Source organism: Ranitomeya variabilis, chromosome 1 (assembly GCF_051348905.1).
Source record: "Ranitomeya variabilis isolate aRanVar5 chromosome 1, aRanVar5.hap1, whole genome shotgun sequence".
NCBI lineage: Eukaryota > Metazoa > Chordata > Amphibia > Anura > Dendrobatidae > Ranitomeya > Ranitomeya variabilis.
Window position 1 is genome coordinate 574,574,580 of NC_135232.1, and position 26,134 is coordinate 574,600,713.

At 39.1% G+C, this 26,134-nt stretch overlaps 1 protein-coding gene across 3 annotated transcripts; it reads left to right on the forward strand.

Moving 5' to 3' along the window:
- Positions 1-1,112: 1,112 nt before the first annotated feature.
- Positions 1,113-24,387, forward strand: LOC143768843 (embryonic protein UVS.2-like). Of its 3 annotated transcripts, XM_077257470.1 has the most exons (15): positions 1,113-1,245; positions 9,429-9,590; positions 10,835-10,862; positions 12,063-12,107; positions 13,442-13,498; positions 13,633-13,767; positions 13,855-13,972; positions 17,317-17,495; positions 20,236-20,317; positions 20,467-20,594; positions 20,733-20,848; positions 21,333-21,558; positions 22,103-22,221; positions 22,459-22,669; positions 24,262-24,387. In XM_077257470.1, the coding sequence occupies exons 2-15, from the start codon at positions 9,516-9,518 to the stop codon at positions 24,264-24,266; spliced, it is 1,524 nt and encodes a 507-aa protein (XP_077113585.1). In that variant the 5' UTR covers positions 1,113-1,245; positions 9,429-9,515; the 3' UTR covers positions 24,267-24,387. The 3 variants fall into 3 exon arrangements, with proteins under 3 accessions (XP_077113585.1, XP_077113600.1, XP_077113592.1); XM_077257485.1 differs by lacking the exon at positions 12,063-12,107; XM_077257477.1 differs by lacking the exon at positions 1,113-1,245 and having other exon boundaries at positions 9,383-9,590.
- The last annotated feature ends 1,747 nt before the right edge of the window (positions 24,388-26,134 follow it).

The following is a 26,134-nucleotide window of genomic DNA, read 5'->3' on the forward strand; positions in this document are numbered from 1 at the left end:
GCATCCTTCTTTACCTGTGGTCTCTACACAGGGGCCGACTAAAGGGTGCGGTCTCACTCCATAGAACTGTATGGATAATGATGTGCACCCCCTGGCAGCCAATATATATAACTCAAATATACCCTCCTTTCATCGCTCTGAAACCAGTTCACAGTGCATGCACTGGATAATTTTAGTGAGTCACATAGAATGACTGCAAAAAACATGCTTCCGGCGCAATCATGTTAAACTGACAGCGGCATGACATGTTAGCAGCTGTGGGAAGATCGTGGATTCCACCCTTGGCTGTTAGGGGCAGATGTCAGCTGATAAAGTCAGCTGACATGTACCGGAAAACATATTATCTCAACGCCGAAGCCCACATAGAGTGCGGGGATACAACCTATGACATACGTATATGTCATAGGTCATGCAGGGGTAAAAAAAAAACTGACCGCATTAACAATTTAGATAATGCTATCCCATCAGTGGTTTGGATGCTGTTCACATTGGGTTTGCTTCAGTGCCTGGGGTGAATGGCTTTTCTGTTTGTCATGATTTCCATATAATTGTATTATTATTATTAATATTTTTTATTTGGGAGCATGTATCATTTAATAGTAGTAGAGAAAATCCTAATCTTTAGTGTATAAGCATCTTTAGTGTTATGACTTATGTGCTTAGGTTGTGACACACAAGAGGTTAAATTTTACGACTCCTCAGACTGACTATTTGAGAGGTTTATTACTGAAATTATGTTTATGGTGGGTTTAGAGTTACATCATGACAAAGGAGATGAAGAAGAGCTTTTTAACACTGAGAGCTGGAACTTAACACTTTGGTCTGTTGGTGTCTGGCAATAATGAAGTCGAGAGCCTCAAATGAACTACAAATACTGCAGGAAGGGTGAGCTGGCTATTTTTTGTTCTTTTTTAGCACATTGCTAGTGCCTATAGTTTTCTTGCCGAGCTACTTGGCTAACCCACTGGTCTCTCCTATAATCCCCACAGAGTTTGCCTCCTGAAAGTGCTACCGCACACTTGGCTCTGGTACATCATGGTGCATGTTTACCTACCTGGTTCTGCTATTCCAAGGTGCTGTCCGTACATTTGACTCTGCCTACCAACTCGTTTCTGCTGTTACAAGTTGCTGTCCCTACTGCAGCGTCATGTCTGTCTGAATGATTGTGCTCTTCTACTCTGCAATTTCAAAGTTCCTGTCATGCTTTTCACCAAGACCTATGACTTGGTGAATATACCTTAGCAGGTGAGTATGAACTTTTAACATGTTTGCTAAAAAGCTTTTAGGTCTTCACTATCGAAACAACAAACCTGTTGCTGATCCCAAGAAAGGGATACATTTCCGACAGTTAAAATGCAAAACACTCACTGGCTGCCATTACTTTATTAAGTATACTGAGCTGGAGAACTCCTCGGAATTTTCATAGTGCTGCAAGGTGCACAACACGACAAGGTGCACAAACTGGCCAGATAATAGTGGTGACACCTCCACTGTCTTTTGTAATTGGCAACATTTAACATTTTTTCTAACCAAAAATGTACAAACACCTTAACATTTTTAGCACATTTGTTTTGCTACAATACAATAAAATCCGTAAAAAAACGAAAACAACAATGCTGGAATTGTGTTCCCACCACTTCCTTGCAACATGATCTTTATATAAAATGAATGGCACGATTCAAAACTATTGTCTTTGCAAAAAGCAAGCCCTCATATTGCTATGTTGGAGGAAATAATAGAGAAGAAATAGCACTGAAAATCAAAATATACATTCATCTTTAACCCCTTCTTCACGTGGCCATTTTCCATTTTTACGGTTTTGTTTTTCCCCCCCCTTCTTCTCAGAGCCGAAACTTTTTTATTTTTCTGTCCACATGAACATATGAGGGCTTCCTTTTTGCACAATGAGTTCTGCTTTTGAAAGACACCTTTAATTTTACCAAATAATGTACTGAAAATGGGAAAAAAATTCCAAGTTCGGTGACATTGCGAAAAAAATTCAATTCTGACAATGTTTTTAGAAATACATTTTGAGGTAAAAATATTCTTAAAGTATGATTCTGCACATTATTACAGTTATGGAGAAACCAGACAGGTAAAGTTTTTTAAAAAATGTATTTAGTAGTGAAAATAAAATCAGAAGTTTAAAAAAAAAATTGGGGAGTTGAGTCGCCATTTTCTTTGAACCATAACGTTTTCATTTTTCGATCAATGGAGCTGTGTGAGGGCTTATTTTTTGCAGCACAAGACAAAGTTTTTATTGATACCATTTTGGGTTAGATATGACATTTTAATATCTTGGTACAACATTTTTGTGGTATTCCAGTGACCAATAAAAACGTGATTTTCGTGTTCCTGAAATTTTTCTACTGAGGGTGTTTATCGACCGGGTTAATTGTTTTTATATTTTAATAGATTGGACTTTTCTGAAAGCGGCAATACCACATATGTGCATTTTACTTTGTTTTCTTTATTTTAGTGGATGAAAAGAGTGGTGAATTTAACTTTTATTTTTTATTTTAATATGTTCATATTTTTAAAATGTTTTTTCACTGTACTTGTTAATCCCCTTAGCTGACCTTAACCTCTTATCGACTGATTGTTTTTGCTACATACAACAATGCCACAACATTTCTCAATATAGTGAAAATCATGGTCTCCTGTTGAAGCCCTGCCACAGGCTGCATTTCAAAGGAGATCCATGAAGATAGGCATGGGGGTCTTTAGAAGACCCCGTCGATGATCCACGATCACTAGTGTTGAGCCTTCCAATACTGCAAATATCGGGTATCGGCCGATATTTGCTGTATCGGAATTCCGATACCGAGTTCCGATATTTTTGCGATATCGGAAATCAGAATCGGAAGTGTGCGGTATGTATGGTTCCCAGGGTCTGGAGGAGAGGAGACTCTCCTTCAGGCCCTGGGATCCATATTCATGTAAAAAATAAATAATAAAAAATATTGATATACTCACCCCTCCGGCAGACCCTGGCACTTAGCGGTGCCTCCGTTCCTAAGAATAAAGGGAGTGAAGGACCTTCGATGACGTCGCGGCTTGTGATGGCGTGAGCGGTCACATGAGCGGTCACACGACCAATCACAAGTTGCGACGTCATCAAAGGCCCTTCACTCTGCATTCTTAAGAACGGAGGTAGGTGCTTGGACCGGTAAGAGCCGGGGCCGTCAGAGGGGTGAGTATATCAATATTTTTTTTTTTTTATTCTTTATTTTATACATGAATATGGATCCCAGGGCCTGAAGGAGAGTTTCCTCTCCTTCAGACCCTGGGAACCATTCCGATATTTTGTGTCCCATTGATATGCATTTGTATCGGGTATCAGTATCGGCGATATCCAATATTTTTTGGATATCGGCCGATCCAATCCGATACCGGTACCTTTGCATATCGGAAGGTATCGCTCAACACTAACGATCACGTCACAGGTGTGCCGATAGGCCAATTGAATGGTGTGCCCCTCTGCAGGTGTGTGTTTAATGTAATTGTCACAGATTGACAGCAGCATTTAACAGTTTAACAATCAGGGGTTGTGCTTTGTGCTATAAGCAATTGTTAGAGACAGGTCCTGGCTGAAATACACAGCCATGACCTGCGAGTCTGCTACATACAGTACATCCGCTAATGAATTGCGCCGTACATGTATGGCAGATATCAGTAAGGGGTTAATGACTAAACATTTTGGGTCTAAATCATTATTGTATTTGCACCTTTATTGGCAATTTTTTGCTACTTTTTAATTTGCAGCTTATTCTCCTTAAATGTCAGCACTTTTTTTTAAATAATATATGCTGTAGAAAATAAGATCATGTAAGAGGTAGATAATTAAAAATATATTTTAAGTCAACTTGCCTCTGCAGCCACTAGGCATTTCATCTTCCCCCATCTGGTTTTTGGAAAATCTTCTGATCACCACTGCAGAGGCCCGATACATTTCTATCTAAGCACACGGAAGGTTATAATGTCATGACCTGTGGTGTGACTTTATGCTCATAAAGTTCGGGGTTCATTCTGAACTTTGAACATGGACGTTCTCCTGACAGTCCGTTTTACTGTTTGGGTTCAGTGCAGAATAAGTTTTGTTGAAAGGCTGCAGCACAGCAACCCAACATGCTTTTAGGCTGTGGGAACTTCTGGAGCTATTACAGTCATGCCTGTATATATACCAGATCACAGGTTGCCCCACCACTTCATCTCAGCCTGGTGCAGCGAGTCTTAACAGCTTGTGGAGCAACATGCCATAACAGCCTGTTACACAGTGTCATAACAGCCTGTTGCACAATGCCCTAACAGCCAGATGCAGAATGCCCTAATAGCCTGGATCAGCATGCCTTAACAGCTTGGTGCAGCGTGCCGAAACAGCCTGGTGTAGAGTTCCCCAACAGACTGGAGCTGCATGCCCTAACGGTCTGGTGCATCATACCATAACAGCCTGGTGCAGTGTGCCATAACAGCCTGGTGCAGTGTGCCATAACAGCCTGGTGTAGTGTGCCATTGTAAGAAGAGGGACGTGCCACGGGTACCTTTTTTGTCCCGGAACTGTCAGGGCTGTTGCCTCTGTTGTCTCATTGCAGGTGGAAAGAGGGGGTGTGGCTAAGGGTTTACAGACTCAGCATGCAGAAACGGGCAGACTTGGTGGGAAGAGACAGCTCACAGCAGGGGGACGTGAGTGCTCCGGCCCTCCGGCCCTTCAGCGTCAGTATAGCGCAGGCCCGCACTCGAGCTTCCCCGCCACCGATAACAGAGCCTGTGAGGAGTGACCTGCAGTGTGCCCGTTGGTGACCACAAAGCGCAGTGTTGAGCATTCCGGGCTCGTGAGTACTGTGCGCATGCTGCCAGAGAAAGACCGGGAGCAGGACTGTCTTCTGTGCCCTGATTCACCAGTGTATATCTCCAGGTCCTGTCGGGCTTAAACAGTGCTGTGGCCCATGCTCTTCCGGCCACATCAGTACATGGACTAGGGGCTCAGTGGAAGGTATCGGATACCAACCACTGCCGCCAGAAGTCGGATCAATGTTACTTCCAGGACCATATTGGACAAGCGCCATGTCAGCCATTGTTAGTGCCATCACCTGTTCCAGGATGACCACGTCATGATAAAAATCTGACAAGATAAGTTAACCCCCAAGAACTGTTAATACCTTTTTCCACTGTTCCTTAACCCCTGCATCTTATCTATATTTTTGTACTGCATACCCAAACCCCCAAATTAACCTTTAACCTCCCTGCATGGAGTATCCAAGTGTGAATTAAATGTGTTAACCCTTCCTCTGTCTTCTGTCCGTCACTGCATTCACCAATCTGCTCACACCATAACAGCCTGGTGCAGCATGCAAAAACAGCCCTGTGCAGAGTGCAAAAACAGCCTGGTGTAGAGTGCTCCAACAGCTTGGAGCTGTGTGCCCTAACAGCCTGGTGCAGTATGCCAAAACAGCCTTGTGCACCATGCCATAATAGCCTGATGCAGCATGCCCTAACAGCCTCATGTAGAGTGCCCTTACAGTCTGGTGCAGCATGCCATAACAGCCTGATGCACAGTACCATAATAGCCTGGTGCAGCATTCCCTACTGTAAACGCCTGCTGCAGAGATCCAGAACTGTGCAGAGTGTATTAATAGCCTGGTGCACAATGTTCGAAAAGCAAGATGCAGAGTGCATGGTGCAGTATGCCATAACAGCCTGGTGCAGTGTGCCAAACAGCCTAGTGTAGCATGCCCTAATAGCCTGTTGCAGAGTATCCTAAGGGTGTAATAATCTGCTGGGCACCTTCTCTTCTTCACTGTATAATTTTTGGGGTGGAAAAATGAGGAGAGCATCAACATGGTTAATTGATGACTGCAGCAAATCTCTGGTGATCAAACACAGGTGCTAATTGCTGCGTCTTTCTGCACTGTAGGCCGTCAAGAAGGGCAGTGGTGAGGACTGGTGGAAGAAGATGTGGGGGATGATGAAGTTCTGAACTCCACATGGAGTGAAGGCTGTCCGGGTGATGTGCACATTTTGGAGGAAGAGAAGGTGGTCACAATGCCTCATTTACACAGCAAAAGAGGGAGCAGGATACAAAAGCTCACGGGCTGGCCCCTAGCCAGTATGTCATCTGCTACTGCCCATCGCACCAAGGAAATGAGCACACCAAAGTGAGTTCTAAGGAGCTCCTTGGGTGGCAACTCATCAGGCAGTTTGCTGTGGACAAGAGATAAGTGCTTTTTACACTGTGCAGTCAGAGCCTGAAGCTAGGCATAAATGTTCTGGGCCTGAGCATCACCTGCATGACAAAACATTTGAATTAAAAGCAGGAACTGCAGTGGAGTACACACTTGAAAAAACAGGAAAGATCTGAGTCTCCTCTTACTCTCTCTTCTGGTGCAGTCTTGGCCCTTCCTCCCACTCTCAATCTACAGGGCCACCTGGTACCCCAAAAAGAGAGGATGTGTCAGTACCATAACCACCAGCAGTGTCATGGAGCATCAACACCTGAATGACAGCATTTCCAAATTTCTGGTCTTTGAAATGCTGACATTCTGGCTGGAGGAGACAGACTGTTTAAAAAGAAACTGATGGCGGTGGCTGTCCCACAGTGTGTGCTTTCCAGCTGCCACTACTTTTACAGGCGGGCCAACCCTTCTTTGCACAAAAATATTGTGGACAAAATAAGGTGTGCACTGTACAACACCATCAGTGGCAAGGTCCACATAATCACCAGTATGTGGACTAGTAAGCATGTACAGGGATGTAAAATCTCTCTAACTGCCCATTGGGTAAATGTATTGGTTGCTGGTCCTGAGGCAGAAGGTGTTTTGGCGAATGTCATACTACCACCAATGATTGCTGGATGTTTCTCTGTCCAGGTTACCTCCTTTGCTTCTTCCACCACCTCTTCATCTGGTTAGTGTAAAACCTGCACCACCAACTTCAGCACAGCCAGAGATGACCAACAGCAGGCTGTTCTAAAACTCATCTGTTTGGGGAAAGATCCCACACCACATAGGAGCTGTATATGGGGATTAAACAACAGACAAATGAGTGGTTGATGCTGCTGAACCTCAAGAGCAGCCTGTTGGTGTGCAATATAGGGCAAAATCTCTTAACAGCTCTGGGTCTAGCCTGTTTTACGCACATCCCTTACTTGTGCGTGCGTTGAATTTGGTGGTGCAGGGTTTACTTAAACATTATCCAGATCTGTCAGAGCTGCTGCAGAAAATGTGGGCTGTCTGTGCGTGCTTTCAGAATTCTCACCTTTCTGCTGCTTGCCTGTCTGTGCTGCAGCTTCACTTCTGCCTTCCCACTCACTGCCTCACATACGACAAACCAACAAGGTGGAACTCCACCTTGCATATGCTGGACAGACTGGGAGAACAGAAGGAGGTAATAGTGGAGTTTCAGATGCAGCACACATTGGTGAATCACTCTGCGAAACACCACCTCTTCACCACCAACGAGTGAGTCTCAATGCTTGACGTGTTTGTGCTGCTTTGAGTATATGGCCAACACTGATGACTCAATCATCAGCATTACTATCCCAGTTCTCTGGATCCTTTAAAAACCGCTGCAGGCAATGATGGATGAGGAGATAGCATGGGAGAAAGAGGAGCAGTACATACAGGAAACTATCACATGATTATCAGGACATTCATCCACACATGGCTCGGAGGTGGGGTTCTGTACCAACAGCAGCCAGGAACACAACTTTCCAGCCAGGGGACAGTTTTTATGGATGAGGAGGATGAGAGACCGTGTTCATAGCAGGGTGGCACTCAAAGCATCTCTATGGCCTCACTAGAGCGTGGCTGGGAGAATACATAGGACACAGGCTATGCATCTCCCACTGAGGACAGTTTGTTGTTACCTCTGGCCAGCCCAGAACCCATGAGCCAATATATGTTGCTTACTCTGTGCAATGACCACGGAGTTGCCCAGTTGTTACCAGTGCTGATTACAATGTTGCCAACCTGCTGGATCACTGTTACAAAGACAATGTACCATCATTACTTCCATCACTGAAGCGCAATCAGAAAATGTGGGAATACAAGTGCACGCAGGTAGACGCTCTACTAACAGCATTCCCACCTGACAGTGGGGACTCAGTAGAAGCACAAGGCAGTGTTGGCCACCTCCTCCTCCGCCTCTTCCACCTACACATTCACTTCCTCCTCCTCCACTTAGACCTCCTCCTCCTGGTTCAAGATAATTGTTTTTCTTTTTTTTTCACAGCACAAAAGTTAGCGACCCCATTCTCTTCTATTGGGTTAGGGGTCAAGTTTGGTTACCCAAACCGAACTTTGGAATAAAGTTCGACTGAATACGACAAGCTCGAACTTTCAAATGATTGCTCATCTCTACTCATCAGAGCTACTGGTCTTGGCCTAGTGTGATAACACAGAGTACAGCAGTGATAAAAAAAAATGCAATGGGATGGTACAGAGCATCGCAGAAGTGGAGCAGTAAAGTGAATCAGAGTATTTTTTAACCTTTTGATGGTTGGTTATGCTTCAGCCAGCCACCATTTTGCTGAATTAGTGCAAAAGCAAATTACGAAAAATGACAAATGCATTGCAATTGTTTAGTTGAATTTAATTTCACTCAAATATATCCACATTTCACTATATCACAGATATCTTAGCACAAATGTTGTACTCTTAAAAAGTGGCAAAACAGGCCAAAGACAAAAATAAAAAGCATTTTTAATTGAAATTCCAGAAAAGCGCATTTTGATGAATTTTGCACATAAAACGTCAACGAATATCATATGATTTTAAAAAAGTGCAAAAAACAGCAAGTAATAAATATGGCCTTTTGTGCTGAAATTTACCAAAAGTGAAGAATAAAAAGAATGTGTTTTTTTTCTAATTCCAAATTTAAATCATATATAGGTTTAAAAATGCCACAAAAAATAGAATCATCATCGTCAGTCCCATTACTAAATTTCACTAATGATATATCATGTTCCTTTCAAAAACATTTTAAGCACATATATTGTCTCCTAAAAAATTAACCCTCTCCACTACAAAATCCAGATCACTACACAGCAAAGATATCACTGAATATTAAAAGTGAAAAGAACTTTGCAAAGTGGAAATTCTATAGATTATATACATTGTAGGTACCCGCATTCTAAAACGTATAAAGAAGACGTCTCTTCTAGACATTATAAATGTATTTACATAAAAAAATTTATAAAATAATATGTATAAGTGACAGGGTATAAACATTGTTTTTTAAGTCAGTTTTGAGACACAGTCACATAATTATTAATTCCATCAGTAGACTTGGACTTGCTGAACGAATTAAAGAACTTCTCCATGGTAGTCAAACTCTAAAAATAATTGTACATCTATAACAGGCTTATATCTGTTCCCGGATCTCCTACAGACCATTACAGATATCTTTATTTCTGCTTTGTGATTGGATAGATGCATGTATATAAGGCTGACCTGACATGATGGTTGGCATGCATCTCGTCAAGAGACAATTCCTTCCAATATTATAGAACTAACAACATGGATGTGAAAATGAACCTCCTTTTACTACTTTTTGTAGTGGGACCCGTGACAAGCCTTCCTCCACCTCTACAGGTAAGATTTATTTTTATGTCCCCATTAGAAAAGCCTTTTCCTAAACTTTCTTCAAGTCTCCTCCATTCTTTAATCCTTAGTTTAGATTGGCTAAAGGGAATTTATCAGAACAATTCACCAGCATCACCTCCAGAACTCTGTATGTAGTCATTTTGCTCTCTGAAAGATGAACATTATCCATATCTTCCCCTATGCAATCTATTTTAATTCATATCTGAATGAAGCTTAAGTGCTCTGGGCATGATCAAAGCACTTCTCAAGTGCGGTCTCGTTGACTCTGTTCTCCACCCAGGCACACCTTCTGAGGCTTGACGAAGCCTCACTGGCTTGAGTACACAGCATCCAGTGAGTCATTAGTCAAACAGAGGAAGGTGGGTCTAGGTAGGAAATACATAGCTTAAGGGAGACAAAGGTTTGGTAAGTGCTTTAACACTCCCAAAGCACTTAAGTTTAACTTGCATTTGAATTAAAACAGAGATAGAGCAGTGAGGGAGCCAACAGTTTGCCAAGGTGAAGGTGTGGACAACATTATCTTTCAGAGAGAAAAATTACCAGATAAACACTTTAGGAGGATGGGTGGATCATTTGGAAATATTCCTTTTGTAACATTAGACAATATTGGAGAACAATAAGGCCATTTACTTTTGTTATTGCCTAATCTTTGCTAAGAAGGTTTTACCAGTTTGTACAATTCTGATACATTTTTGTGTCACCCTTCGTGTTAATAGTTGGTTTTATGATTTTTTTAGAAGATTTTTTGCCTTCTTATGTGTCTTTATGGAGAGCCTGTCATATCCAGAAATGCTAATTACCTCTAGATATAGTGGTAATCTGCAGGAAAAGAGCAGACAAATCCAGTGTATCTGGCTCACTGGAGCAGACAGTGAAATGTTACTGCTCTCTTCCAATTTCCAAGTCCGTGGGACGGAGCAGTGAGCATGTCGTCATCACCGATAAATCACCGATAAATGAGTTTTTGGAGGTCTTATGTTCCCGTTAGATCCTCAGTGACTTCACAGATTGTCATTCTGGGAAATGTATCCTTAAAAATTCATAATAATGGAAATTGCAAGTAATTGCTTTATCTTCTTTTCTTTAATGAGAGAGTGATTAAGAATTTATATACAATACGCAGTTTATGTTGGAAATTTTACTGCCCAAAATTCCATCTTGTCTATGCTGACCTAATCTACTGCAAACATTTCAAGAAGTGTAACTAATGATTACCCATATTTCTTCTACAGTTTTCCATATCAGGCTTAAAAGGAAATGGTAAGAACTCTCTTGGATATGATTTGGGTTATTCTTCAGTGTCCTCGCTTTATTTTTACTATTTGTCTTTATTGAATACTTTTATATTTACTATATAAAATTAAGTAAATTCATAAACAAGCGCTGAACTATCAACACACCTTTCAGAAATCAATTGTACAAGCAAATGTAATAAATCTTATAATATACTGTATGCTATGAAGCAAATATGCTTTTGTTTCCACTTATGAGCCACTTCTCCCGTAGCCTGCCTCTTGAATTCATCATTCACTCTGAAAAACAGTTAAAATTTATCTTGCTAAAGTGGACATCCAGCACATTGAGCAATCAAATTACAGGGTAGGGAAAGGGGAAAGAAACGTGGGAAGCAGAAGGAGGACAACAAGGCAGAACTTTGCTGGTGGTTGTTCCCAGTGCTTTATCTCATCCTAGTACAGAATTCACAGCTACACTGCTCAGTACATCTGGATGATGTACTAAATAGGGTAAAAGAAGGGAAAGTATTAAATAATGGTCACAGAATGTAAAAAAATAGTGAAATATTGTAAATTATTCTAATATTCATATCAATGTTATGCTGGAGAACCATTAGCAGAAGCCAATGAACAAAATGTGGCTAATATATCACTGGTTAAGGAACACAACCCTAGTCTTTAATTACAGTCAATGGAAATATCATTATTGAGATGAAGATCATTGGTATATAAATCTAGCAGGTACATTACACTATGGAATATCACATCTAATATGTTTTATGTAGAAACATGCCAATATGATTTCCTTTTAAATGCGTATTCTTAAATTTGGAAGTGATCCTCCTTCCAAAGGGTAGTGCATAGCTTCCTGACTGCTGGGGATCTGACTATTTGGACCCCATCGATCCCTAGAACTGGGGCTCTAAGGAACCTGATGTAAATGGAGCATGAGTCGATCATGCAGACTGCAACTCCATTTATTCTTAGGGGAATGCACAACACCAGCCAAGAGCAGCTCTCAATCTCTGGCAATCCCATTAACAATAAATGGAGTGGAGGTGCACCTGATTGATCACGGCTCCATTTTCACAGAATTTTACAAAACAGATTTTTTTTTTTTACTTTTGGCCAATCCATAAATACAGCAGAGCACTAACATATAGTAAACAATTAATACCCTTCAGTATTTTTGTTTCAATTATTAATAAACTTTTTAATTTAACAGATATTAGATTAGATGAAATAAAGAAATTGGCACAGCCTGAATCAGGTACGATTTTTCAATATTTAATGGAGAAAAATGATAGCTAAAATTGTGAAAACAATTTACGTTTAATAATGTTGACAATGCCATGTCTTGTGATAAACATTTAGTCCTGAGGTTTCACATACAAATGTCTAGTTGCACAAATCTGATCAATAACCTTAGTTAACGATGATTGGGATGAACTAATTGACTTCTGACAGCCTGGATGCTTGGGATGCATTGCTTTACAACCGGGGTCTTATTAAATAGGCTTGTCAGGCAGTGTGTCCTTAGCAATCAGTCCATGAAAAAGTAATGAGGTCTTCAGGTCAAGACACAACTGAAACTAATAGTAAAGAAAAGGTAAGGATATTTGTACAGACTAACATGAATATCAGACTGGCCAATAAAGAAGCATGATCTGTCACTTCACAGACCACTGTTCCAGAATACAGTGGTGTCAGCTTTACATTACTCCATTCAACACTTGGTATTGTGCTTGGCGATGTAAGATTGCATTCAGCTGCTTGAACATGGAAAACCCATGCAATGAATCTTCCAATGAAGGCATGTTTTTTTCTGCTGATGTTGAGCTAGAGGATGTTTCTGCCCATGGCTCCTCAACACTTGGTCATCCCGCTCTGCTTTATTACATTGTCAAGATGCTTCGGCTCCTCCCGCTTCTCAATAATATCACGTTACAGATGATATGGAAGATTTAGGAGGTAAAAAAATGCCATGGACTGACTCGTTACATCGGTGGATCCCATAACAGTATCGCTGACTTCTTTACACCAGCCATTCTGTCACATGTTAGGAAAGGCAGATGGTATGACGAGGGGTCAGGAGTTATACATAGGGGAACATGGAGACAGATGTTATACACTGTGTCTAATAGGACTCATTAATTAAGAATTATAACAAAATAATGATATCCATTTAGTGTATATAAATTAATGTACCAATTTCATAACGCTCACTTATATTATTTGATTATTTGCCCTATTTTTTTTTAATTAACAGTCAAAGGTTAAAACAAAAATGAAACAAACTAATTCTAAATGATTATACTTTGAATGTTAATATTATAAAAGTAATTAGAATTCATATAAATATGGTGCTACACACTTAGAAATTTGTTGGTATATTGGCTTTTTATATATTTGGGATATATTTCAATATTTTTAACATGATCGAATAAAGATTCAAGATTTTATTTAGAGTAGCCGGATCTATCCTTCCTTTTTTCATAGAGTTACAAAACATAAATATGAAATCTATTCCCATAGAAAATATAGTAGCTGAAGATAAATCTACAATATAGGATTGCTTTATTATGTACATGTGTTAACTTACAGATATTAAGGAAGAAGAACCTGAAGGAGTCTTTTCTAAAATATTGAAGGTTAACAAAGGTAAGAACTTTAGGTAACATTTAATTAATATGTAATAAAATTTAATTTAATCTATTAACTGCATAAGTAAGACAATTACTCGATGTGAACATTTCTCTTGTAGCATTTAAACTATCGCTATTTTCTGTATTTAGACAAAACCTTGCCTGTACAAGAGGGTGACATATTGGTGAAAACTGGACGCAATGCTATAACCTGTACACAGTGCTTATGGCCCAAATCTGCAGATGGGACGGTCATTGTGCCCTACACGTTAGCAAGTGTTTATAGTAAGTTTTTCTTGCCTTTTTTATACCTAAGCAGACCATGATAACTGTTTGACAAAAGATTAATTACAAACATTTTTTAAACACTAGACGATTGGCAGCGCTTCATGTTTAAGACCGCCATGGAGGAATATGAATCACTTACCTGTGTAAGGTTTACACCTCGGGCAGCAGAGAGTAATTACATCAACATTACATCTGGAAATGGGTGGGTTCTTCCCTTTAGGTTTTACTACATTTCTTTGAGTAAAATGTTATGCTTGTATTATAATCTAGTCTTTTAGATCTGTATAAGGTGAAGCAAGAGGAATTATGAAGCCTGGTTAGCACTAATTTGAACACATCAGTCCAATATTGTCCGAACCCACCAATATCAATGGGTTTGATTAATACACTAATATATATGGTGGTGCCGGTCAACTAATGTCAATTGGCCATGTTCAATTTCAGACTGTGGTTTGTATTGCTCCTCAGGAGAAATATTCGATGATGGCTGTCTCATAGAGAACACAGGAGCTCTTGGCTCATCCAGCTCAACTGTGCGTTCAATAACCAGCTGAGATAGCCTTTCTGCCAAACAATCGGCCAAAGCATCATTTTCCCAACAGTCAACTGATGAGTATGGTGGACTGTAGAGATGAATTCCCTAATACAGTGATATTTAGTCATAGTTTTGAACATTTTGGTAAAAAGGAAAGTCACATTCCCCAACATTGCCTAAGCTTGTCAATAGATTCTCTATTTTCATTCTGTAGACATATGTTCTGCATATTGACAAAGGTTGTATACCACATTCTTGCTTGGAAAAATCCCAGTTTTCGACAAACTGTCTGGAGATACTTACATATCTCATTAATTGAAGAGTTTAAAATCAAATCAATGAAAAGGGAGAGATTTTCCATATCCTTTAGTAGAAATTATAAAATCTCACATGTGGACAACCTTGTTAACGCATTTGATATTTCCTAAGCTACAAAATAAAGCCTTGTTAATAATAGCACCATGAGAAGTGGAGATTTGAAAAACAAAGGTGTGCATCGACAGTCACCAGTTGAGTAAAAAAAATATGAAGTTAGTCAGTAAGCGGCATCCTTCCAAGAGTGTGTTCTATACCAAGTTCTATACCAAGACCATCTTTTTTGGGTATGTTGAAATGCAATCATCATTTTACAAATATCCACTATTAGCACCTCTATCAATGACATGATTATGTTTAGTTTCTTAGGATACATTGTATATGTGAACCAGGTTGTTCACATACCAAAATTGAATTTTAGCTGAGATTGTAGAATTCCTTCAATAGTTTAACAAAATAGAATTGTTTTTTTTTCTGTAACTATATGGGTTTTTTGTGTTCATCCCAATTCATTACATTTGGTATTTATTGCTTTCTGTGATCATTGATTTTACATGCTTCACTAGTTTCATAGTTTAATATGAAATTCCCCTCACTTGTAAAGTTAGACACGTCATTGTTACCTATGAGTATAGTAATATTGTACCTGTATTAGGGATGGGAGAATCAATTTACAGGACTAAGGTCCAAAGGTTAGGTCAATGCTGGATAAGAGACCTGCAAGCCTCCTTACCCCTATGCATTCCTGGCTTTTCTTTTGATTAGCCGGGCTAGCTCAATGTCATTATTGCGACCTTATGCACACATGACATCATGCCTTTACTGCTAATCAAAAGAGTTACGAATACTGGAAGGGAAGGAAACATGCAGGTCTCACATCCAGTGGTCACAGAGTACTGACCTGGCTGATGTACCTTGTCAAAGGTCACAGCCAGGGGGGCCGTAACTGGATTCACCCTCTGTTATCTTTGGAACAAACAGCTCTCTGCTGCCCCATGTTACGGGCAAGTACGTGATTGACTGACGATCAACGGAGGAGGCTGCAGGCTGTTTCCACTAATAGGCCAGTTATTGAGAAATTAACAGTGATTGTATGTTACATACGCCTCCGATTTCGCACATGGAATATTTGCATATACTCCCAATGCAGTCGCTGCAAACTTCATGATAACCTCGATAACACAAAACTACTCACTGCCACCATCATTAATGTTTTATTCAGGCTGACTGGAGGCTTGGTTCTGGTTCTGATAGTGTACGGTTTCCGGGTGTGGGTTTCAGAACAAAAGGAACAGAACTATTAAATTTTACATTTAATCTAAAGCAATATGAAATAGCATGCATCTACTTCACTGACTCGTCTTGAAGCTAAATATGTATGCCCCATCACTATCAGAGCTTTTCAAGCCCCGATATTCATATTTTTTTTAGAGACCCCAAGTCTGGGGGGAGCAATACCTTCTTCCACTGTCTATGTGTAAACACATGTACCCTTAATATCTAACTCTCTGAAAAGACCTTCCCTGCCTTAATTACCTGTCCAATCTATATACCATTCTTTTATGCACAAAAGACATCCTCCTTGGTATTGCTAGCTCCCTTATTTCCAAAAGGAGGTGCCTGCATTTTAGTTAGGTATAGTTGGATAATGAACAACCTAACTTACTGCAATTTAATGCTCCTTGTACCAGTCTAATTCTAGGAGACAGTCAGCTATTTTTGCTACTGCAATTCCATGTGAGAGAAAGAGGAAGGAGGAGGGTGAATGCCCTCTCACTAGGGGCTTCAGAGATTTTAATAATTTCTATGACAGACCAGAGTAGTGGGTATCAATTTGCCCAGCTCTCATCTGTGTATAAATAAGATGAATGACTCAGTAGGACAACTTTGCTCATATGATCCATTATAATGTACAAGCTTCATATGAAGACCAAGAATCTCTTAGCAACTGTCTGTAAGTCACCTTACTCTTTTGAGTAAAGAGCTGATATAAAGAGGAGCTCTTGTGCTAGCAGGCATAATGTCTCAGGAGATTTATCAAACTATACATTCTATGCAGAGCACAATCCATCCAAAAAAAGCACCTCCATTGCTCTACAAACGCCTCTTCAGAAGTTTTTGTCATGCCCAATGGTTCTCAACAACAAGCTTTACATAAGCAGATAAAGATGATGTGCCACTCGCTACTCTTTCAAGTTTTAAAATCAACACATATGGCTACAGCTGTTTTGAATTTTATCAAGCTTCCTCCAGGCCACCTTCTCGGCCAAGAAGCAGTGTAACAGTAAGCCAAACAGTTGTAATTGTAAGTCTCCATTTACCGCTTGTGCATGTGAATATGCAAATAGTGGTGAGTGGCGAATAATCACTACCTTACCTGTAGAGGTCCATGTGTGATACTTAGGGAGCAAATATGTGTCAAAAACAGTTATAAAAAAAGTCTTACAAACTTTTATAGCAATAAAACTCTTTCATATAATTTTTTTAAGGACTATAATAGTGTGTTTAAACTCAATTATAATCCTTAAATAATATTGTAAGAAACAGTGCTGATTCTGGCTGCACTATTGCATGATGTGAATTGGAATATTACAGATAACTTTCCATGTTTCGCCTATGATAATAAAGACCTTATGATAAAAATAACATTTTAAGGAGCATTATAGTAAAGTCTTATTTTTCATCTTTCTATCTAGTTGTGCATCAAATTTGGGCCGTGTCGGTGGAGGACAGTGGCTTGCGTTAGATGTAGCTGGCTGCATGTACAGAGGAATCATACAACATGAGCTTAACCATGCCCTGGGGTTCTACCATGAACATATGAGGAGTGACCGTGACAGCTATGTCACCATCATGTTCCAGTATATATCACCAGGTAATTCACTTGATCTGAATGCTGAATTGCAGAGGGGTTGACTGGAATAGGCGCATCTCTAAGATGACACCTCACAGCAGGAAGGCAGGGAGGAGGTGACACAATTTTTTAATTAATCTTGGTCTCATCAACACTGAAGCTCTACAAAAGCAATGTACACTATGATTGCCTATCATTCTGTCTTCTCTTGCTGGCTAGAGATGAGCAAATTTGATTATGTCAGGGCTTATTCGACAAGCTATAGTGCTTACCGAATAAGCAGTAGAGGGAACCGGGCTTCCTGGAGAGCCCCTGATAATCAGCTGTTCGTCACCGCAGCTGCATGTGTCGCGGCTGTGTCAAAGTCACGACACATGCATGGAGAGCCTGTTTGTTGGGCTCTCCAGGCATGTGTCGTGACTGTCACACAGCCACAACACATGCAGCTGTGGAGCCAAACAGCTGATCAGCTGGAGCGTTCCAGGAAGCTGGGTTTACTCTGCAGCTTATGCGGTAAGCGCTATACAGCTTGTCGAATAAGCCCTGACCCAATCAAATTCACTCATGTCTATTGCTGTCCACATCATATCAGCTACTGCTCCTGTCCAAAATACAACTGGATCAGAAATAATAGTGGCCAGTAATAAGCGATGAAAGTGATCTGTTCCCTCCTGTCTTGCTTTTTTTATGTGCTTTTTGCTGTACCTGGGGGTTGCAGTGTGCACTTTATTGCTGACTTCACTTTGCACCTTCAAATTGCACTGGCCCAGAGAACGCTCCTGCACATTTTATGAGAAAATGGAAAAAAGAGAAAGATTTGCAAGCTTACCGCATATGGTCTAGTGTGCACGGCACATCATGATCCACCTGCTCACGAAAACTGTAAGTGGAAAAAAGATAAAGTTTCCAGCTCCTGGTTGAAATTTGTAGAAAGTCTTTATTTCATCCAAGATGTACTATGCAAAATAAAATTGTGGCACCTTGATAGCCAGGAAAATACTTATGTCCCCAAAAATTGGGAACAGTATTCAAGGAGCATTTCGCCACAGTCTTCGTCATAAGGCGCCAGGCCGGGGTTTACAGCTCTTATATCACGTGAGTTTGCTCGTACATATGCACTTATAGCCTTCTTTTGCAGAGTATGCACTATTGCACTTTACTTACAACTTCTGTTATATTGCACACACTTTTGCGTCTTACAAATATTTGATTCCATTGAGACCTATTTATGCATTTTCATAGTGTGCACTGATGCATTTTGCTTGAGCATTTCTGCTGCATGCTTAGTAGCTGTATTTTATCAGGACCTCTGTTGGGACTGCTTGATACATAGATGCAGCTATTATGTTTACTAAATTGCACTATATATATATATATATATATATATATATATATACATACTGTATATATATAATTCCTTTATATACTAGTTTTACATATGTTACTCCATTTCAATTAAATATCACTATCCTCTCTAATTAATTACCCCCATATATTCCTGCTTAGTTGTGTTACTCTGATGTGATATATTTTAATATTCTGATTAAATACATTTATAAGGATCTATATACTCTCCGACCCTTCTCTGTGCTTTTGACTAATAGAATGGGTTATGTGTGATAATTTAATATTTGAGAGTCATTGTTCACTAATAGATAATACCTTTTTGGGGAAACCTTGTCTGATTATATTACAAGTCACTTGTCGTCATCAGTCATAGCCATGATGAAGGGGCCGTTTGAGCTCTGAAAGCTTGCAAATGTAATATCTCTGGTTAGCCAATAGAGGTATCACTCCTTGAATACTTTTCTCAGTTTTTTGGGACATAAGTATTTGCATTGATTTCATCTAAGATAAAATGGGAAAATTGGTCCCAAGACAGACAGCACAAGAGATCTTTTACCCCTCATCTATTGATGTGACCAGTTTATACATTAAGCATAAGTGGTGAAGAATAATTTCTACAGGGTGCAACATTTCCCTAACTTACTACAAAGCCTACATACTTTTTTGTCTATGGATTAATAAAAAAATGAAAAAAATGTCAAAAATCTATGAAAAAATAAGAAAAAAAGTCCTAAGAATGAAAAGATTCCCTCAAGACACTGTTCTCTTTCAGCCCTATCAGAACAAAAATTCTAAAAAAAAAAAAAGAAAAAAAGTTTGAGTCTTGGAATTTCGTAACACAAAGAACTATTTTTTTCAATTGGCTTTATTTGTTTTGTCCAATTGTCCAGGTATCAAAGTATACATCTTGTTATCAGAACAGTCATGCGGCTGAGTAAACAGAAAAGCAGTGTGGGACCACAGGGTGTATTAAAGCTTTGTTGATCTTCAGTTTAGACGAACAACAATTGAGAATCAAACTGAGAATTATTAAGAAGTGTGAAAAAAAAAATCACAACATTTTGTTTTAATTTTATTTAATATTTGTCTTTCTGTCCTAGAGGCGCAATAATAATTTCAGATATGTGTGGTGATTTTGAAGCAGCAATTGCTGCAATAGGTTAAGGGTTTTACGAAACCTTGTAAAAATATGCACGTAACCAAATTGAACAGTTTTCAGATATACCAATCTGAAAAACTGTGAATTTTTGCATGGATTTTGTGCAAAAGGGTTGATTAAATGCAAAGTCAATATAAAGTGATGGCACTGCGTACCTTGTGAATGCTAGTCTTGCTAATGTCGTAAGAAGTCGCCATTAATTTGATATTTTTATCATTATAAGATCCAGTCTAATACAGTTCTCTTGTCTTACAGGTGATCTTCCAAACTTTAATAAAGCAAACACTAATAATCTTGGTGTGGAGTACGACTACTCGTCAGTGATGCATTACGAACGGTAAGTTGGTTAGTGACATCAGGAATTATACCTGGTTACTAGAAAGACCAAAACTAATATAAAATCTGGAATATTCATTTCTATGATGTGTTATTCTGCCACAATCTCACGTTTCCACTAATTTTTTCTTAATCTTGTGTATCTGACAGTGACGCATTCAGTAACACTTCAGGACAAGCCACCATTGTGCCCAAACCTGATCCCAACGTCCCAATTGGACAAAGAGATGGACTAAGTGTTCTCGATGTTTCCAAAATCAACCGGTTGTATCAGTGCAGTAAGTTCTTGCAGATCCACATTTTTCAAAAAGTTGTAACCAAGATTTATCAGATCAGGACATTAGAACCATTATAGGGCAATAAAGATCTGTTTCATACTCATAAACATTGCTTCAATGATTCTATCCTTCTCTTAGATGTTTGTGGTAATTTATTTAATCAGCAAAGTGGAAATCTGACCTCAGCCAACTACCCATCCGCGTACCCAAATAATGCCAGCTGCGTTTTCCTGATTAGAACTCCATCAAATCAGGTACAGTAATGAAGAAACAGAATTATTGTCAAGTTCCCCATTTTTTGACACAGGACAATATTTTATAACAAGATTTAATTTCTAGTATATCAGGAAGATGCTCCTTTCTGACAACATTCATGGATTATCTCTCCTGATATATGGTGGTATAAATGAAACCATATTTTTAAATAACTATTGGACCATGTCTGTAGGTTAGATTACCCAACTGTGATCAACATACATCTATTCTGTTAATATGGGAAAATTCTGAATAAGTATCTATAAATCTAAAAGTTTAAATAGCAAAACCATCACTATAGTCCAACTTACAATACAATTGTTTCATTCTTTTGATGCTCATGACTTATTTCTCCATCATTTTTAGTGTTTGTTACTCACACCAACTCATTAGACCTCGTTCTTTGCCGCGCTACAATGGTGTTGGATAGTTCTCTGTGGTTTCATTACTAAGAACTAAATCATGACTTTTTTATGATTTTAGGTTTCATTGACTTTTGTTGCCTTTGATGTCCAGTCAACTCCTAATTGTGCTTCTGACTACATTATGATTTATGATGGTCCTACTAAGAGCTATCCTGCAATTATAAACAGAACTTGTGGCTCTGGAGCAGTGCCTCCAGTTATTGCATCTACCAACCAATTACTGGTTGAGTTTTCCAGTGATAGCAGTGTTGCCGGGACAGGCTTCAAAGCTTTATACAGCACAGGTACAGTGTAACATTCTATTTTGGTAAAATAATTTACTATACTGTTTTGTATTTTTCAATATGATCAATAGACCTTTAAGATCCACATCCTCATTGGAACATGACAACTCTATCAATTTTACTCAAGAAAAAAATGGCATTTTTGCAAAATTACATACCTTAAAAGGAGACTGTCAACAGAGAATAACAGTTCAAACCAAGTACAGGCTCTTGGTGCATCTTTGGCATGGCCAAACAGTTCAATGAATCTCCCAACCGACTTGTTTCCATCTATTTCTGCTCTTTCTGGCTGTCAATCAAAATAGATGTAAGGGAGGAGATAGAAGGAAAACAAGTGGGAAGGTGCAGTGAACTGTTTGGCCACGCCAAGGGTTCAATGAGTGCCTGTACTTGGCTTGAACAGTCATTTTGTGCCATCTCCCTCCCTTTAAGACATTAGTGTTGAGTCGTGAAAGAAGTAAATTAAAATGTATACTTTTTTTTTACAATTTTTAAATATCATATTTTTTGTGCTATATTATATTCTTTAAATTTTTTCTTACAGTTCCATGCGGAGGAACGTATTATGCACCCCAAGGAAACATTACTTCCCCCAATTACCCTAATAACTATGGAAACAACCTGAACTGCAACTATACGATCACAGCTCCAGTTGGACACAGGGTAAGGTTCTCTTGTTTCTTGTTACAATCATACAAGCAACAAGTTCTGCAAGCAACATATTGTTACAGAGCAAAGATCAATGCATGTGTTTGCCCCATGATTCTTCACAATCATATTCAACATAGAGTTTTCTATTTTGTATGCTTTATTAATATCCATGTGTTGTAACGTGTTACGTGATCCAATATATTAAAGTAAGCTTCACTAGTTACAATGTATGATTTGGATTTTTTTCAGATTGTCCTGACCATCAGTGAATTTAATATGGAGTATGGGTATTTCTGCATGTATGATCATATACAAATCCAAGATGGGGAAGATACTTATGGACCATTCTGTGGACTAAGAAGTATCCCTGTCATTACCTCCGATACCAATAGCCTGGTGATAACATTTTATAGTGACTGGAGCAATCAGTATAAAGGGTACACAGGGTCATATAACTTCAGTGAGTATTACAGCCTCATCTTTATATTTTCATTTAAGAGGACAATAAAAGAGGACTTTTCACTGGCTTTTAATTGAAAACTAACTGCTTTCTCAAATTAGCACTGCTCCATTGATTCTGGAACAGCTTTTCTTTATTTTCCGGACCCCCTATATTACAAAATGTTGCCCTTCGGAAATAATGATGCACATTTTTCTTGCAACCATCTAGTCGTATAATACAGAACTTCCCTGTTTGTGTGTGGCCATGTTTTTATTGTCCAGAGAAGAAAAATGAAGCACTCAGAGAATATTTGTGGTAGAGGTCTAGCTTTTTGATGGTAAAATCTGTACCATTATTATCGACAGTCATAACGTTGGAACTGACGGGTACAGAATAAAAATAACTGTTTTATAATCTGTGGAGCAGTAGCAATTGGAAAGGGAACTCAGTTTAAATTAAAAAAAATCCAGTGATCAGTTCTCTTTAAATATTCATTAATGGTTAAACAATTCAGTAAAGAGCTTAATATGGTGACAAGGGATGATGTCATGGTGGCTCAGTGGTTAGCACTGTTGCTTTGAAGTGCTATTGTCCTGGGTTCAAATCCCACCAAGGACAACATTTCCTCCGTGTGTTTGTGGGGGTTTCTTCCCATACTACAAAGAAATACCGGCAGAGAATGTAGATTGTGAGCCCCATTAAGACCAAGAGTCAACCTTTTTAGTTTCTTGAAAATCAACTATAAACTGTGATGAAACATTTTCATAAGTATTCAAATTCCCAGTGACAGCTTTACCATTAAAAATATTCTTTACTCAGTGTCCCTTCAAGTCAATTTTTTTATGTGATGTATAACAGGACAGGTCTTCCAGAGTTAGACACTTGCAATTATTCTTTATTATGGCCAAGATATGTGGTTCAAGATTGAGGCAACCTTTCTGTTATCTCACAATTCCACAATAACTTATTCTAGAGACTTCAAAAAGTAATTTTATTTGGACCATCACTTTTTTTGTTAGATGGGAGTGCAGATAGCAAGTTCATCATAGTATGACAATTTGCTGTAACCTCAGAGTATTACCTGTTATTTCTAAGCTAAAATAGTCTAAACAGCATTCACTGAGGTAATGAGAATTACTAAGTTCTTGTTGTATTCGTTGAGTAGTCTCTGTAATTCCGGGTTCTTCTGAGTTCACCACTTAGGGAATGAGCATTGCCCAATTCTAATTAAAATCATTGGCTTGTCAATATAATTCTCAGATCCTTTGAATCCGCTACTGAGGAAATGAGCATATTCAGTTCCTATTGAAATCATTGGATAGTTAAGAGGATAAATATTAAAAATCGAGAGTCCTCAGTATCAAAATGAAGGATACCAGAATGCATTGCTTCTTTATAGAACTAAAGATGCTTTTTATCTACTTTCTTCCCTCTGGTTCATACATGTGAGCCACCCTAATATTTTAGATATTGGTAATAATTCATTTGATTGCTAAATCCCTAGAATAAATCAGCTGTAAAATAAAATATTGTCTATTTCTACTTGACAAAATGTATTCAATAGGACGTATTTGGTTTTCTAATATATCTTTATCCCTCTTTCTCTATAGTATAATTGGAGATTACCACACACTGAAACACTCTTCATCCTGGAAATGACAACCTCCTTTCTGAAAATTTATCTATGTGATGTTCTTGATTTTCTTTTAGCAAAGTTTAGTTATTAATAATGACAGATTATGAAATTATGTAAAATTTCTTTTGGGTCTCGTATACACTCCTTTTTTTAATAAGGTACTCTAATAAATTTTCAAATTGCATCTTATAATAACCTCCATATTCAATTATTTTGAATGTCTGAATGTGTATGTGACTATGTAAAGGTGTGTGATAATGCCTGGCATGTCAAGATCTGCCTGTCAAAAATGCTTTATGAAGACTCCAGTCCAACGCCACAACACAAAGCTTCCAATAAGAGCGTTCACCAATATTATCCCTCTGTCCACCTAATTTTCTTTATCAAGATTGTAGGTCTATTCCCTTGATACATCATCCAGTCCATTAGTTGAGCATCAACATTTATTTTTTCATAAACCCTTTCTTGATATCCACTGTACATGTACATTAACAGATGTATAAAGTGGTCTGCGATCATATCCGGCTTCTCTATGTAATAGCAGCGCCTTGAATCAAGGTTTGATCTCTGCTGATAACTAGTGATGGCCAAGCACTAAAATGCTCGGGTGCTCGTTGCACGGGTCAAGCAAATTGGAATACTCGAGTACTCGGCCAGAACAATGAGCCCAATGTAAGTCTATGGTAGACCTGAGTATTTTTATCACGACCCCTTTTAAGGTCTAAAAACGTCTGAAAATGATGGAAACACTGCTCAAATGACACTGGCACCTCATGGGGATTGCCCCTGGAAGCATTCCTGACTCCTAGCTTACAGCTTTAATCATTTTTTTCCGAGATTCATGCCAGTTTTCCTGGTGCCACAAAAAACACATGAAAAGGAAACCAAAGCGGGTTTTGCTTGGAAATATGTCAAGGTACATCCTTTGCAGGTTAATGACTTGCCTGTAAGGCCAAATATTTAACCCCAGATGGAAAATTTCCTCTCCTACTTAGGCTTAGTTCAGACGCTGCGTTTTTGAAGCGTTTTTCAACTTTAACATTGCTTTCAACCACTACAAATGCATTCACTGAGAAATGTCACTGTAACATTTATGAACCCTAGCTGGCCATGTGGTGTGTGACACATAAGCAGACCCATCTTGTTTCATGTACGAAGGAGGGACTCTTAAAGTCACAGAGTCTATTTTTACTGGTGCTTCAGGAGGCATTAATCTTCTTAAAGGGCTATTATTAAACAGTGGGTCTCTTAAGCTGTTATAGCCTATGCTGTGAGTGAATGGGCTGCCAAGAATTACGACGCACCACAATAGCCCTTTCATAAGATGTCCAGTAGGGCCTCCTGAAAAAATGTTGCATTGAATTCAAGGCCAGCCCTGCTACCAATTCATATGCACCTCCTTACGCCTTGGAACCCACGTACTGTATAGGCCCATGAAAATCCACTTCACAATATGCATTTTGTGCTCCATACTCCTTTGTTTTATACATTGGCAGGAAGGCGAGCCCTGCTGCATAGTCAGTCATATACACCCCATTAGGCCTTGGAACCCACATACTGGATGGGCCCATTAAAATCCACTTCACAATATGCATTTTGTTCTCCATACTCCTGTGTTTTATACATTGGCAGGAAGGCGAGCCCTGCTGCATGGTGATATGCACTCCATTAGGCCTTGGAACCCACATACTGGATGGGCCCATGAAAATCCACTTCACAATATGCATTTTGTTCTCCATACTCCTTTGTTTTATACATTGGCAGGAAGGCGAGCCCTACTGCATAGTCATATGCACAACATTAGGCCTTGGAATCCACATACTGGATGGGCCAATGAAAATCCACTT

Excerpts from the sequence above, each read along its gene's own strand:
- LOC143768843 (XM_077257470.1), top strand. The coding sequence starts at position 9,516 with ATGGATGTGAAAATGAACCTCCTTTTACTACTTTTTGTAGTGGGACCC. Across the intron at positions 9,591-10,834 it reads GCCTTCCTCCACCTCTACAG|TTTTCCATATCAGGCTTAAA; the intron begins GTAAGATTTATT and ends TTTCTTCTACAG. Across the intron at positions 20,595-20,732 it reads CAACCGGTTGTATCAGTGCA|ATGTTTGTGGTAATTTATTT; the intron begins GTAAGTTCTTGC and ends TCCTTCTCTTAG.